Below are 16,900 nucleotides of genomic sequence, written 5' to 3'. Positions count from 1 at the left end.
CCGCTGTGTCTTTGTGAGACGCAGAGTAGGTGAACGGATGATCTCTGCATGTATGGTTCCCACGGTGAAGCAGAAGGAGGTGTGATGGTGTGGGGGTGCTTTGCTGGTGACACTATCTGTGATTTATTTAGAATTCAATGCAGACTTAACCAGCATGGCTACCACCGCATTCTGCAGCGATATGCCATCCCATCTAGTTTGCACTTAGTGGGACTATCATTTGTTTTTTAACAGGAAAATGACTCAAAACACACCTCCAGGCTGGATAAGGGCTATTTGACCTAGGAGAGTGATGGAGTGCTGCATCAGATGACCTGGCCTCCACAATCACCAGACCTCAACCCAATTGAGATGGTTTGGGATGAGTTGGACCGCAGAGTGAAGGAAAAGTAGCCAACAAGTGCTCAGCATATGTGGGAACTCCTTCAAGACTGTTGGAAAAGCATTCCTCATGAAGCTGGTTGAGAGAATGCCAAGAGTGTGCAAAGCTGCCATCAAGGCAAAGGGTGGCTACTTTGAAGAATCTCAAATATAAAATATATTTTGATTTGCTTAACACTTTTTGGGTTACTACATGATTCCATATGTGTTATTTCATAGTTTTGATGTCTTCACTATTATTCTACAATGTAGAAAATGGTAAAAATAAAGAAAAACCCTTGAATGAGCAGGTGTGTCCAAACTTTTGACTGGTACTGTATATGTAGCCTACATATATGGGTACTGCCATGAACTGTCTGTGGGACTATAAATTAATGATTCTAATTTGACCAGTCGAACTGTAGCAGTGTTAGTATTTACATTTGGTGTGGGGTTCTAGCTGGTGCATTGGTGCTTGTCAGTGAGGTACATTCATGTAAAATGATGTTCTAATGCTAAATGATCTATGTGCATACTGTAGAATATGCATATCACCTATTAGTTTGTCCAAAGTGCTACGGTACAAAAGGACCATGAAGGTGAAGTCTGTAGTGTAAGGTGCATGGCCTGCTGGGATAGTGGAGGACTAACACCACAGGATGCTGGGAGACTGAGTATTTGAAGTCCTGGATTGTCTCGTTAACTGCTGGTTATTTTTGAGGTCACTATTTATATTCCTCACTCATTCATTCTCTCCTTCCGCTTCCCTACCTCCACACTTCTCCCTCTTTCTCGCTAACACGTTCACTCTTTCTTTCTCTCTAGGAGTTGTTTGTAGAGTCGGGGAGAGAGATCTCACTCCCAAACACTTCCCGGTAGAGTGGTGGGAAGCTGTATGCGGTCTCGGGGTGGACCAGACGAAAGAACTCCAGCTTGTCGATGTGGAGATTACAGATGGACTTCATCATTGGCAGCTTGGACACCATCTACAGAGGGGACACACCGGGATCAGTCAGGAAAACACAATCAATATCTATGGACTTGGTGGGATGGAATGGGAAAAATCTAGAGAATGCATGAAATGTGTATGGACTTAAGCTAAGCTAAATGGGATAGATCCGGTCTACAGCACTAGACTGGTTAAATGTTTGTCTTTGTTAGATTTAAAGAATGTCAGAATGTCTACAGCACAAGATCATTCAGGCCATAAGGCCCTATAAAATATGCATATGCAGCTGTTTGGGATATTCTGGAGAGGAGCGTATCATAAAAAAGTTATTGGAGAGGAGACATATGCTACACCAGTGACTCCAATATGGTGGATCTCAGCTAATGACAACTGGGCCATGGCTAGAGACTGTGGGCTGTGTTTTGTTGTTATGGTGCCGTGGAGTGTGCTGGGCCTTACCTGGTCTAGTTTCTCGTCAGCAGCCCCGCTCATGTGCAGACTGTGTTGCAGAGCCAGGTAGACCTTCGCCTGTAGCTTCTGGACCTTCTGGCTGTCGGTTAGCCATGGTCGGTCTGGGGACAGCAGGCAAGCGGCGCTGAACAGAGCCATCTCCTCATCGGTCAGCTGCAGGCGGGAGAGACCTTTAGCCAGGTCAAACACGGCACTGACCAGGTCATCGCAACCTGCAGAGAAATATCACAATATTAGATATCCAGACACCATGTTGAGTTTTCATTGAATTGTATGAGTTAGCCTCATACTACCATCAGAATCTCGCGAGCTTACATAAAGAGCAGCGGTCAGGCTGGTCTTGGACCAGGCTAATTTGCAGTCGCTAACATTATCAACCCTATACATTCAACTGTATCACAGAAAGAGTAGCCTATTTATAAGACACTTACCGAGGGCTTTGAAGAGCTGAGCGGAGGCAAATTTGCCATCAAAGAACATGGTGTTTGTGGTGGCGTTAAACGCCCTGCACATCCTTATCAACAGCACCTCCAGACAGCCTGCAATGGCAACCATAGAGAGCCACAGAGATGGAGAGATGGAGGAAGAGGAGGGAGGGGAAAACCAAGAAGACGAAAAATGCTCCAACATGCACAAACACACAATGAAAAGTAAATATTTCAGATTGGAGGACAGCAGATGTAAGGCATTTGAACATTTAGAAAATCAGCAGGACAATATAGAGATAACCAAGGATTTGTCAAAAAGGATTTCAAACATTTACAAATGGTATAATATGGATATTGTAAAAGAAATGTCTTTGTGTGTGTTGCAGATATAATGATAAATTATATAAATACATTTAGGTTTCAGAGATGGTAAAGTGGTCAGAGCAGTGATGTGTGGTTTGTAAAAAAACAAACCGATACAAATAAAAAGAGCACAAAAAGGAAGAAGGTTGGAGAAAAGAAGTACAAGAGCCAAAGTTAGCAAGATAAACCATTTACACCATTTCTTCACTCACATTACAGGAATTGTCATGTGCTTCTATGGTACACGGTTTGAAATAATGGCTGTTTGCATATGTAAGTGTGTGTATAAGAGAGAGTGTGCATGTCACACAGAAATAACTACTTGTGTAAACATGCCCACCTGGTTTTGCGTATCAGTGTGTATGTCCTGTAAGAACTGAAGTGATTTGAGCAGTCAGTCTAATTAGCATGTGTGCATGTATATATAGGTCCTGACCTGCTTTGAGCAGAATGATCTGGTCATTCTGACACAGGTCCATGAAGCCTGTAATGCGTTTGGCAAACTCCACCACGTACTGGATGGAATTGGTGATGTGGTGGGCACATTGCTGCCACACAGACTCTGCAGACTGGGAGAAAGAGAGAGATAATAATTGAACACAACGATAATGCAATATATTATACTAGGTATTGTGATAGTGAGTGCAATGTGAGTGAGTGTGAGTGTGTATTCACCTCGCACTGGAAGTTGCGGGTCTCCTCAGGTGAGTACTGCATCCCATTGTATGTCAGCCTCTTCAGGTCATCAGAGCTGTACTGACTCGTCTCCAAGTGAGACTTGACCACACTCTGGGTGATACGCTCTGAAACAGAAGCAACACAGGCACACTTATGAATACAAGACCACTACAGATAACATGTTTATTGATAATGGGAAACTTTGTTAGTTATAGCAATAGTAATAGATTTCTTACCTATATCCATAAGAGGGCAGTCATCAGGCAGTGGCTCTAGCAGCGTGGCGTGTGTGTGCGCCAAGAGCGTGTGTGTGAGTGACAACATCTGGTACTCGTGTTTGATCCCATTGGCGTCGGTGACATCCAGTAGATTTTGCTGGGGAGAATTCTGATTGGATGAAATGGGAGAGGATGATGACGATGATGAAGAATTGGAGGTGTTCCCAGTGCTTCCGCCGTGGTCTTCTTGCAGCTCCAGGCTGCAGTACTCGTGGGCCTCCTGTGGGGTCAAGGGCAGATCAAACAGTTCGGGGAGCGCCGCGATGTCATCCAGGTCACTCAGGGTGGAGGTGGAGCCCCCGCTGCTGTAGGAGCGACTGAGCTCCCCGTGCCCGTCCCACTCGCTTTCTCCCCCAGCCACGTCTTCCCTGGACAGGGACAGACCCTGGTTCAGACACTCCTGGTTCTTCTTGTGCTTCTGGACCTCAGCGTACAGGCTGTCGCGCTGCTTCTTAGACATACGGCCAAACTTCACGGCTGGATGGAGACATGAGAAGGGGAAGAATGGAAGTCAATGTCTGTGTGGATTGGAAATAACTGTTGTATAACGCTGTCATGGGTTATCCTCTGGGTTAGAATACTTGCACGTATGTGAGTGAGTGAGAGAGACTCACCGTCCCGGCTCATGCCTAACACCAGACACTTCTGCAGTCTGCAGTGTTGGCAGCGGTTGCGGCTGGTTCGGTCAATAAGACAGTTCCTCTGGCGGGAACACGAGTACATGGCATTGTTCTGCTGGCTGCGGCGGAAGAACCCCTATACAAAGAAAGACAATGGGATGAGTCAAATTATTACATCATGTATACAATTCCAGCATCATAAACCTAGATGTTATAGCATGGATGTTTTAAATCATTGATGACAACAAAGGATATTTTCTATTGCAGCTTGTCTTGGTTTTATATTGTTAAGACAGTAAGTCTACCATGACCTATTTTGTGAAGTGGTACAGTGGAAAAACTCTAGTACTAGCTCACCTTGCAGCCTTCACAGGTAATGACTCCATAGTGGATTCCTGAGGACTTGTCCCCACAGATCTTGCAGGGTATTACTTCTATTTGAGCTGCAGAGACACACAGAGAGAGAGGGAACATATTGAAAAAGCTGTGAAGATTAAGCCATCAAGTGAGTTATCAAACCTGTATCAAAACCTAATGAGAATGCATACAAAGTATAATTCCCTGTCAAGTCTACAGCTAGTAGATCTCAAAATAAGGACAGGAATTTGGACTGATACAGCCTACACACACAAACACCCATCTCACTATTGAGTAACACCCCCGCTGAGGCCAATCTCTCTTGGGGCACAGCCAAGAAGAGCTTGTATCAAAACCAGATGTGATTGCATAAGGTGTTGCAAACGTTCACACATACATTATAGACACTTTGCAAGGCTAGCATTGGCTTCGATTCAGAGGAATATTGGCGTTTGCAACCGGTTAACAGGTTTCTACCTGGCATGTGGCTATGGTTAGCACAGTGTGAAGGAAGAGTTGGTGAAAGTGTAAGGCAGGCTGTCAGTTTGGCTCTGCCTTGCGTGCTCTGAGTTTCGCAGCAGCAGAAAGAAAGGTATTGAAATGGGCAAATATTGACTTTAAATAATGCCGCATCTACTGCAGGTAACTGCCTAAATAAAGGAACCACTCTAGTAAATGGGGGATACAAAGTATATTGAAAGAAGGTGCTTCCACACAGGTATGGTTCCTGAGTTAATTAAGTAATTAATATCCCATCATGCTTAGGGTCATGTATACAAATGCCGAGTTGCCCATTATTTTGGCTACCATGGCTAGAAGAAGAGATCTCTGTGACTTTGAGGGAGCATAGGGGGTTTAAAGGGTGCGTGTGTGTCTCCGTCACCATATCTGAACCCAAATGAACACTTACAGGAGATTCTGGAGTGGTGCCTGAGACAGCGTTTTCCACCACCAAATTATGCAATTTCTCGTGGAAAAATTGTGTTGCATCCCTCCAATAGAGTTTCAGACACTTGTAGAATCTATGCCAAGGCGCATTGAAGCTGTTCTGGCGGCTCGTGGTGGCCCAACGACATATTAAGACGTTTTATGTTGGTGTTACTGAGTACATGTAAACACCCTACTCTGCTTATCTTAATCAGCGTAAGGTCAAAATCAAAGTAAGCATATGCCGATTAAAACACCTGGTTTTCTGAGCAATCTTTCGAAATATTAGGACATGTAAACGCCTTAAATCGGTGTTCCAGCTGTGTATTTGATCTGCCCATGTGCTAGCAACAGCCGAGCGAGCCTCCCTCATTAGCGTGAATGAACTGAGTTCGGAACAACTGAATGTACAGTGGGGAAAAAAAGTATTTAGTCAGCCACCAATTGTGCAAGTTCTCCCACTTAAAAAGATGAGAGAGGCCTGTAATTTTCATCATAGGTACACGTCAACTATGACAGACAAATTGAGAAAAAAAATCCTGAAAATCACATTGTAGGATTTTTTATGAATTTATTTGCAAATTATGGTGGAAAATAAGTATTTGGTCACCTACAAACAAGCAAGATTTCTGGCTCTCACAGACCTGTAACAACTTCTTTAAGAGGCTCCTCTGTCCTCCACTCGTTACCTGTATTAATGGCACCTGTTTGAACTTGTTATCAGTATAAAAGACACCGGTCCACAACCTCAAACAGTCACACTCCAAACTCCACTATGGCCAAGACCAAATAGCTGTCAAAGGACACCAGAAACAAAATTGTAGACCTGCACCAGGCTGGGAAGACTGAATCTGCAATAGGTAAGCAGCTTGGTTTGAAGAAATCAACTGTGGGAGCAATTATTAGGAAATGGAAGACATACAAGACCACTGATAATCTCCCTCGAAGCAAGATCTCACCCCGTGGGGTCAAAATGATCACAAGAACGGTGAGCAAAAATCCCAGAACCACACGGGGGGCCCTAGTGAATGACCTGCAGAGAGCTGGGACCAAAGTAACAAAGCCTACCATCAGTAACACACTACGCCGCCAGGGACTCAAATCCTGCAGTGCCAGGCGTGTCCCCCTGCTTAAGCCAGTACATGTCCAGGCCCGTCTGAAGTTTGCTAGAGTGCATTTGGATGATCAAGAAGCGGATTGGGAGAATGTCATATGGTCAGATGAAACCAAAATAGAACTTTTTTGGTAAAAACTCAACTCAGTCGTGTTTGGAGGACAAAGAATGCTGAGTTGCATCCAAAGAACACCATACCTACTGTGAAGCATGGGGGTGGAAACATCATGCTTTGGGGCTGTTTTTCTGCAAAGGGACCAGGACGACTGATCCGTGTAAAGGAAAGAATGAATGGGGCCATGTATCGTGAGATTTTGAGTGAAAACCTCCTTCCATCAGCAAGGGCATTGAAGATGAAATGTGGCTGGGTCTTTCAGCATGACAATGATCCCAAACACACCGCCCGGGCAACGAAGGAGTGGCTTCGTAAGAAGCATTTCAAGGTCCTGGAGTGGCCTAGCCAGTCTCCAGATCTCAACCCCATAGAAAATCTTTGGAGGGAGTTGAAAGTCTGTGTTGCCCAGCGACAGCCCCAAAACATCACTGCTCTAGAGGAGATCTGCATGGAGGAATGGGCCAAAATACCAGCAACAGTGTGTGAAAACCTTGTGAAGACTTACAGAAAACATTTGACCTGTGTCATTGGCAACAAAGGGTATATAACAAAGTATTGAGAAACTTTTGTTATTGACCAAATACTTATTTTCCACCATAATTTGCAAATAAATTCATTAAAAATCCTACAATGTGATTTTCTGGAATTCTTTTTCTCATTTTGTCTTTCATAGTTGACGAAATGGTGAAAATCACATTGTAGATCTATGATGAAAATTACAGGCCTCTCTCATCTTTTTAAGTGGGAGAACTTGCACAATTGGTGGCTGACTAAATACTTTTTTCCCCCACTGTATGTGTCTTAGAAGTAGTTTTCACAGACAAACTTTATATGTCTGAACTCAGAATGAAATATGCTTCCCAAAAATAACACGGTCGCTGTAGTAGAACCTTTACTTTCATTGCCAATTTGAGTGCCATTAGGTAGCCTGATTTCAGATGTGTCCATGTAAACAGGATTATTAGGGAAATCGTTGTTCTTGCAAAGCATGTAAACGTTTTAAATCGAACTATTATATTAATGTATCCACAATAATCACATTAAGTACAGTTACACCCCAGACAGATTGATCCAGAAAAGAGAAGAAGAAAACTGAAAGTAAACATAGTATGAAATAAAAGGAGCACGGAGGAATGATTTGACTGAAGGGCTTTGTATGGAACGCCGTTTGGGTCTTCGCGTGTCAAAAAAGATAGACGTCAAATAACACTATTTGACGCGTCAAATAAGCTTGTTGACCAATCAGGACCTGAATATGACTGCACGTCATATAATAATTTAACACGTTCATAATTTTGTTACGTAGTTATTACACATTGATTACACTATCACCCGTATTTCATGTCACAACGATTCACCGATACGTATGCTATGATGCTGGTAAAGTTGTCTGGCCCACGAGCGCAGACACTTCCCCAAGCACTGCACAGAGCTAGTCGGAAAAAAAACTAGCTAGCTGATGGATGCAAACAAATGTTCTTCCCCAAAAACATAGCAAAACGACATAATCTGTTTCAGTAGCTATAGTTAGCTAGCTAACTTTCTAGCTAGGTGTCATCATCTAAAATACCTCTAATTTATAAGACAGTTCTTATTTGATTAATGGTGGTCGGACCCACCGATGTGAAGCTAGCCACAATAAGGATTAGCCACAATAGTGGAATTTGCGTTTCGCCTTCAAGATAAAAGTCTCAATCAAAGTGATGCAAATTAATACAAATAGTGGAATTATGCCATAATGGAATAGATCATGCTAAACCAGGTTGGAGTGTTATTATATAAACTCAACAAAGGGCTTACTTATTTGACTGTACAGCCTCACCTGTGGATTGTGGATCAATGACATGGGGTCTCAGTCTACTCAGTGACACCCAGAGAACATTAGCGTCGTAGCTCTTATTGCGGGACTCTGAAACCACTGTGAATTTAGCCACATTTATTGTACCAGTCAACCTACTATGTGTATTGAACACTATTCCAGAGGAAAAACAATACAACGTGGATGTTCTGGAGCCTGATAACTGAGTAGGTCTTTGGGGAAAAAAGCACTTGGGTACGGAGTAGACTGAAACCCCATTTCATTGATCCCCAATCCTTAGGTAAGGCTGTACACTGCAATATGAATGTCAATACGCACAATAGGCTGTCTGGGGAGGTGATTTCCCACAGTCAAAGTCCTGCAATAAGAGGTACGACGCTAATATTTGCATAAACTCTTTACAGTTGTGTTCTGTGGGTGTCACCAAGTAGGCTGATACCTCATTTCATTGCTCCACATTCCAACACTTCAACCTTGTTTAACATGACCTAGTCTTACATATGGCATGATTCCACCAATTGTAACCTTCTGCATCACTTTCAAAGGGCGACTTTTATTTTGAAGGTGACACGCAAATTACACTATTGTGGCTAATCCTTATTGTGGCTAGCTTCACAACACATAACCCGTGCCGGTCAAGCCATACTAGCCAGATGAAGCTAGCTGGCTGCTTATAAAGTTAGTTTTGGGCAACAGGGTTAAGTAGCTTGCTAGCTAGTTATTTTAATAGGAGAACAAGAAGTGGCTCCCTAGCTAATACTTACTCACATGGATTCCTAAATCATTGCTAAGAATATTGAAAATGACTGCAGTTTCTACTGGTCATTGTTTTCAGGCTGGTTGCATTGGTGCTAGCTAGGTACCAAGCTAAAGCTAGCTAGATACCCCAGAAGTTGCTAATAACATCTGTATCAAAGATATTTGCAAACATTTTTGATCCTGCTCGTTTGATCTTGATCTAATTTCAAATGCTCACACAGACGTTTTCTCATTCGGTCGGACAAATAATGGCTTATTACCAACGCAGTATTGTACAGCTTTGACAGTGATCGTTATGGTGGCGCTTGGCTTGCAGGTGCAAATTCACAGTGTTGCCAACTCCTCAGTAAGGAAAGTAGCTATTGGCTGTCCTAAAAGTCGCTAGAAGTCGCTAAATGACGTCATCACCTAATTTGCATAATTGGCAATGTGCATGTAATTGTGATGGACGCTGTAGGAGAGAGGAATAACGTTGTGGGAGAGACAAAAAGTGAGTAAAAAACACCCTATATTTACATCCCGCCCTGAATGTAAGCCAGGGCGGGATCAGCCAGCGGCGGCTTCCCGCATGCGCGATTCATTTGCAGTCTGGACTGCTGCGTGAGGACTGGGCCGCCTGTGAGTGCTTTGGGACGGGGGTAACAAAGCACCCGCTGCTCGTTGAGAAGAGTAAGAACGATACGTGCTTATTTGATGCGTCAAATAGTGTTATTTGACGTGTATCTTTTTTGACACGCAAAGACCCAAACGGCGTTCCATGGCTTTGCACCTAAACTTGGCCGAGTGTCTCTAAAGTTGTCTGTCTGACTGTAGACCCAGTGAGGTGAAAGAGACAGAAATAGACACGAGTCATGTGTCAGAAAACTCAGCCCCCTCAAACACGCTCTCTCCCACTCTCTCCCTTCACATACACAGGGCCCATATGATATGAGTGGCTAAAATGGAGGGCAGTATGCGAAGAAGAAAAACATGTTTCCTTTTAAACAGACGGAGCCGGTCAGCTGTATTACTTCACAGCAGCCATAGTGCTACACAAAGACAAAAACAACTAACTTATGAATGTGACATGCTACCATTACTCAATCTGTCAGTCTATTTCATTTTTGTGCTAGAGAAAGAGATACCAAATCTGTGTTATTCATAAAGTATGGGATCTTTAGTATTCCAAGAGGCAGATAGATATAAGGAAAATGACTTAACTCTGTGATTTAATGCATTGTTGTGACATTGCATGTAGGAAAATATCACTTTAAATGTGTTTTTTCTATGAAAAAACGGGGAAAGTCTGCTGTTCTCTCTAAGTAATGACTCAAATACACAGAGCAACAGGGCAGCTGCAGGCATGCAATGAAAAAAAAGTAGCTCCTGCTCTCTTCCTCCCTCTGCCCTCTCTTTTCTCTCCAATCCCCCGCTCCCCCTCCCTTTCCTCTTGATTATATAACTCTCATCTGCAAGCATTCTGCAAGCACACTCATTCAGGGAGATCACTCTAGCAACGCTACCGCCCTGCCTACTCTCTGCCGCTACAGCTCCCATTGGCTGAGGGGTGGGCAGGGCCTGTCAGGTTGGTTGTGTGGGATATCACTTAAGTGCGGTTGCCTGCCAGACCATTCTGTCCAACTGACACACTTTCTCTGTGTAACCAACGGTTATGGATGAAGACCGTCATGACCGGTTTTTATCAATGTTTTTTTGTGTTTGGAAAGGACAGCTGACTGAAGACAGGACGGCCGGGCATCCGTGCGATTGAGTCCGTTTCTGCTGTAACATGGACTCTACAACATGATTAAACTTTGTTGCTCCTTGCTGAAACAAGCAAGGTGTTGTAGCAAACAAGTCTATGGCAGCCTAGGGAACCCCTCCCCCCTCCCCCCTCCCTGCAGCAGCACATACAGTCAGGAGAGGAGAAGAGAAAATGTGCTTCTTTCAAAAGTACAAAATTTAAAAAACTTTTTTTTTTCCCCTAATCGAATGTTTATTACAGTGACCGCGTCATTTGGCTGACCAATAACCATCATCCAAAATTCCATGACCGTCACAGCCCTAGGTACAGCAGTACCATGTCTGCTATCTGACTACTCTCGCTGGCATTGAGCTTCTGCTTCAACTATTTATATTATTGTCCCCAGCTTGAGGGAAGGCAGTGGCCAGAATAACACACAGCAAATTTATGATCGGAATTTTAACTCCCACTTTTAGTAATTATATGTGACCCACCAAAATAGTGTTAAACTAACACTTTTTATTAGAGCTGATGCCGTTACACTTTCTCAGTGTTAGGGAATGAACACATGTGGTATTACATTAACTTGTTTTGGGGTGTTGTTTTAAAACTGTAGGGTGTAAAGCCTTATTTGCATATTTATTTCCCAGGGTGCCTTTTATTTTCCATTTCGTGACATCATCACTCAGTTCTGCAGTTGACCCCTGACCTGGGCTGCCAGACTAATCCCTCCAATCCCCTTTAACCTCTGACCTATCCTCCTGGAGAGCAACCACAACAGAGTAAAACTTAACTGAACTGGTTACATAACAAAGAAATGTGAATAGGAGTCCCCAGTTTGTTTCAGTAGAGGCCAAACTAACACAAGGTTAAGGTTTATGCACAGAAGTTCCCAAGTTCAAAATGACTCATTCTAACCCTAAACTCATCGCAGATATCTCAGAGAAAGACAAACGTTTCAAAGTGGTAACATAATAGGCCTATTCTTTCTCACAACACACCCAAACCAGGTATCTCGCAAACAATCTAACCATGCTAAAAAGGGAATAAAACTCTAGCTACCTCTTTCTGTTGATCAGTCACAGCCTAAGCACATAACGGTGTTCTCTCTACTAGAGGCTAATTCAATAGCTTTATGGCTCTGGTCTCTAACCCTTCTCGGAATATGTTGAGATAATTTTACTGTCAGGTAGTCAGCGTGTCAAGCAGTCAGTGTGTCAGCGGGCCAGTAAACTCAGATGGATTGGATGCCATTTACCCAACCAGCCTTCTAGATCACCACTCCTACCACTTTTTCTAGGCTAACAAAACAGTATCACATTACATGACACATATTGGCAGTTATTGCCACATACAAGGCTCCTCTAGTTAAGCCCCTTAGGTGATTGTTGTCTGTCGTATGTCACACAAGGTGAAGGACAAAGTGTAACAGTTAATTTCCCGACGGAGGTCATTTGTCCCTTTGTAGCACACAGGGTTGCTTACGGTCAATATGGTGAAGCGAGATTATCATCATGATGATATTATTATTATTATTGAGTACAGTGAGTATTTATTTGTACTCAAATGGCTCTACCCCGCAATCTACCCTCCCACTCACAAAACAAATGCTTATTTGCACTTTGGCTGTGAAATAAGTATTCAAAAGTCCCGTGTAGCTCAGTTGGTAGAGCATGGCGTTTGCAACGGCAGGGTTGTGGGTTCGATTCCCACGGGGGGCCAGTATGAAAATGTATGCACTCACTAACTGTAAGTCGCTCTGGATAAGAGCGTCTGCTAAAATGTAAAACAACTTCTGGTATGGTCTGACATGGAATGCAAATATAACTACCTAGTACTACACCCTATTAGAGGAGTGTTACTGCATAATAATAATAATAATAATAATAATAATAATAATAATAAGCCATTTAGCAGACGCTTTTATCCAAAGCGACTTACAGTCATGTGTGCATACATTTTTAGTTATGGGTGGTCCCGGGGATCGAACCCACTACCCTGGCGTTACAAGCGCCATGTTCTACCAATTGAGCTACAGAGGACCACATACTCTGAGGTGTGAAATGAATGTGTTAGTGATCGCTTTTAATGACGTGTCAAATAGTTAGTGTTTACATTTCAATATCCCGCCAGAAGTAGAACCACCCTCTACAGGCCCAAATAATCTCCCTCCCTCCCCAAGCAGATTAGGAACAGAGTAGCCTCACAGTGTCAAAAGCCCTCAATCCAAACAAACACTAAATACTGTAATTCATAAAAATAAAAATATGTTTTATATGCTATTATAGCAATATATGTCTATCATTCTTACAATGTATTGTTACATTGTTGTGACAACCACAGACAGTAGGCTAGTCTATGATGTAAATGTAACAAGTCTTGGCATGCCTTTTGATTGCAGTAAAGTTGCAATTTTAGAGGCGATAGGCAGGAAGAAAAGTAGCAGTAGCATTGCAGAAAATCTCAACCATCATCATCATCTTTCTGTTTGTTGATTTTGTCAATCCTGTCAACTACTATATCCATTCCAGGAGCTAAAGAAAATGTATCTATAACCTACTGCCCGAGTACAAGTTCGATCGCTTTCGGAATGCCCCTGACAAGGGCGATGCTCTGCAACCAACCAACTGTTCTCATCCTTTGCGTCCTCCTGCTCAGATGTTGTATACATCAACCAAATGTGTGTCACGTCGACGTGTTCCTCTGCCCAGGCGTTGCTGACACATGTCAGTTCTTACAACACCTGGATAGGTATTTTAAGTATCAGCTACCCACATTAGGGATGATTATTTGAAATATTTTCACTATTCGAATAATATCATGAAATGTTTCCGGATATCTGTATATTCTAAAACTTTATTTGTATTTTTTATTTTGTTTAAACTTGCTGCGCTGCCTGCGCGACTCGGGAGAGACAGTGCGCTCTGCAGCAGAGCGGGGGATGGGCAGGGGCCGGTGGTGTGTGACATGGGAGGAAGAGAGGAAAAAAGTAGCCACTGACTTGCGCTAGTTAGACAAACTTGTAAATGCTATAGGTTATATATCGGCCTGTCTTTACTGCATCAAAACTATGTTAAGTAGCTAGCTATGATAGCTAGATGATAGCTAGCCAGCTAGGCTAGTTGAGGCTATTTTGCTGCGCTCCCCGTCCTTGTTTACAACAACTCCATTCAGTTTAAACAGCCTACCTGTCGGTTGCTCATTGTAGCCTGCGCCTTCTCATTTAGCTAATTTAATTCAGTAATTTGAATTCCATTTTTAAAGATCTCACACTTCACGTTGCTACACATGGAGCCTCTGACTGTAGTGCCAACAACAACAAGCTACACGCGTGAAACTTGTGTAGGCTATACGGTATGTCTTTTCAGGGGGCATAAGTTTTAAAAAAAAACATTCAAAAGTTTGTTGTTTTATTAAATTAAGAATTTCTAAAGTCATGATATATCCTTGTGTGTAGCAATGTCACATAGAAACTTGTATTTAATTGAGACAAAGCCTTTATTGTTAAAATAGGCCTATGATTTATTTTTTATTTTTTTATGAACACTCACAAGTATTCGAATACTAACCGCCATTCCGATATTTGAATAACCGTGCCCATCCCTAAACCACATCATACGTTATAGCAATCTGCGTCTGCTAAATCTGCGTCTAGCAAAGAGCGTCTGCTAGATGACTAAAATGTAATGTCAGTCGATGACACAGTCAATGACGTGGCACGCAACCAGAACCATTGATTGATGCATGCACCGTCTAAGCAGGGGAACGCGACCAGCCAGTGGACCAGCCACACAGTCGGTCATGCTAGCACCGCCATCACAATAACATGCCGAAAACACACAATTATGTTTCGATTAATTAACCCACTGAGCGCGATACATTAACAATATTATACACTGAGTGTACAAAATATTGGGAACACCTCCTAATATTGAGTTGCACCCGCTTTTGCCTTCAGAGCAGCCTCAATTCGTCGGGTCAAGGTGTCGAAAGTGTTCCACAGGGATGCTGGCCCATGTTGACAGTTGTGTCAAGTTGGCTGGATGTCCTTTGGGTGGTGGATCATTCTTGACACACATGGGAAACTGTTGAGCGTGAAAAACCCAGCAGTGTTGCAGTTCTTGACACACTCAAACCGGTGCGCCTTGCACCTAGAAAGGCACTTAAATATTTTGTCTTGCCCATTCACCCTCTGAATGGCACAAATACACAATCCATGTCTCAATTGTCGCAAGGCTTAAAAATCCTTCTTTAACCTGTCTCCTCCCCTTCATCTACACTGATTGAAGTGGATTTAACAGGTGACATCATAGCTTCATCTGGTCAGTCTGTCATGGAAAGTGCAGGTGTGCCTAATGTTTTGTACACTCAGTGTAACTCTGGATTAATTAACATGGATTTATAGCGCCGTTTGTGCTCAGGAAGGCTACTATTCTGGCAAAGATATAAAAATAAACTGCCACAAATATGCTAGTATGATTTATAAATGTAATTCTTTGATTTATAGCCAACTAATTTTAGTCATGAGATTCCAACTGAATAATGTTTTGATCACATAATGTGTAGCCTATTTTAGAATTTGTAGTGCCCAGTGCACCTCCCTCGACTCATTGCATAACCCAATATGGATCCCCAGGCACATTTTACAGACAGAGTCCCAGGTGGAATCAACCTCAATTTTATGACATTTATGCAAAAAGTCAAATCATAGGCTACAAAACAAAACACATAGGCTATTTACAACCCTATGGTCTCAATTCTGAATTAAATGCAACATTAAAGCACTAAAACTGTGTTCAAATATTGAACAAAAACATTATTTTATCATGAATATAAACGTTTTCACTAGTTCTCTGTCAGACAGAAAACTCTAGTCTATACGCCTATTCACAGCGGCAGTGGCGCACCTGGCAAAACTAGCCAGATAACCCAGTCAGGCAAAGCAGCATGAGAGATCATACGCACTTCGAAAAGAAAGCAGTTGCACTGTTAATTACACATTTAGGCCTACAGTAACTTACATTTCAATAGCTTTTGATACATTGTTTCATATTCAAATGACCATCGTATACTTTGCAAAGTATACGATGTGCATTTGAATATGAATGATAGCCTAATAATGAAATTACCTCTCATGTTGAATGTTATCGTTTCTGGATCAATGAATTGGACTTCATGTGGTTTGTAACTGAATATAAATATCTGTCAAACTGTTGCAAGACAAGCATTTGCTGGCACGTAAAATAAAGCGTATTTAGCCTAATGAACTAGAAAATATTTTTTCAAAAAACAAGGCAAAAATCCGCGAGTGTTTCCTTATTGTTCGACAAAGTCTTGCAACGGTGAATCAAATGCAAAGAAATTCGACTGTTCAAGTTGAATTATATCCTGTTTGTCTCGATGCACTATTTCGGTAACTTTTTACAAAATGCTCTCACTGTGGTTTAGCTTGCAAGCAAGGTCCCAATACTATACTCCCCTTTTTCGTTCTGACTGCCTTTCGCTCAGTCTACCCTGCTGACTTCCTTTTCGACTGTCATATGATCTCACACTCCCCATAGCTCCTCTCGGATTCTTCATGGCCGCGCGTTCGCGGGATCGAGTTTTAAGGAGGATCAGATCCAATGTCAACAACAAACAACAATTAAGTCTTTAACTCTCATTTAGTCACGTGGGTTTGAAAAATATAGTTTTTTTTGTAGTTTTCACAAATCACATTTTTTTGCAAGGCATGGTCAAAAACAGTATGGGCTATTAAACCCGTTTTTTCCTGCACTTGTATCACATTTTGTGTTGAGGTGGATAGGCCATATCTAAGAACAATGGGCATTATGATAATACAATTCTGAGCTTTGTGTAGCAATGATTACTTCTGATTCATGCCATTCACAGGGAAGTGAATGTGTGAGTTCTCCCCTGTGAGAGCTGTATAGGGGTTG

General features: G+C 42.4%; 1 protein-coding gene across 1 annotated transcript; it reads right to left on the bottom strand.

Annotated features, from left to right (window-relative positions):
• Positions 1–648: 648 nt before the first annotated feature.
• LOC121581188 (nuclear receptor ROR-beta) lies at positions 649–16,502 on the bottom strand. Its single transcript, XM_041896634.2, has 9 exons — positions 16,091–16,502; positions 4,505–4,590; positions 4,142–4,283; positions 3,486–4,004; positions 3,247–3,374; positions 3,008–3,140; positions 2,212–2,319; positions 1,769–1,992; positions 649–1,346 (listed from the first exon to the last, which is right to left on the bottom strand). Exons 1-9 carry the CDS (start codon positions 16,095–16,097, stop codon positions 1,182–1,184), a joined length of 1,512 nt encoding a protein of 503 aa, XP_041752568.1. The 5' UTR covers positions 16,098–16,502; the 3' UTR covers positions 649–1,181.
• Between the last annotated feature and the right edge of the window lie 398 nt (positions 16,503–16,900).

Source organism: Coregonus clupeaformis, chromosome 14 (assembly GCF_020615455.1).
Source record: "Coregonus clupeaformis isolate EN_2021a chromosome 14, ASM2061545v1, whole genome shotgun sequence".
Taxonomy (NCBI): Eukaryota; Metazoa; Chordata; class Actinopteri; order Salmoniformes; family Salmonidae; genus Coregonus; species Coregonus clupeaformis.
Note: the sequence above shows the minus strand (reverse complement) of the source record. Positions and strands in the feature narration are given on the sequence as shown.

Bases quoted from the DNA above. Each gene is read 5' to 3' on its own strand.
- LOC121581188 (XM_041896634.2), bottom strand. The intron at 4,284-4,504 runs GTGAGCTAGTAC...TTCTTTGTATAG, and splicing joins TTACCTGTGAAGGCTGCAAG to GGGTTCTTCCGCCGCAGCCA. The intron at 2,320-3,007 runs GTCAGGACCTAT...TTGCCATTGCAG, and splicing joins GATCATTCTGCTCAAAGCAG to GCTGTCTGGAGGTGCTGTTG.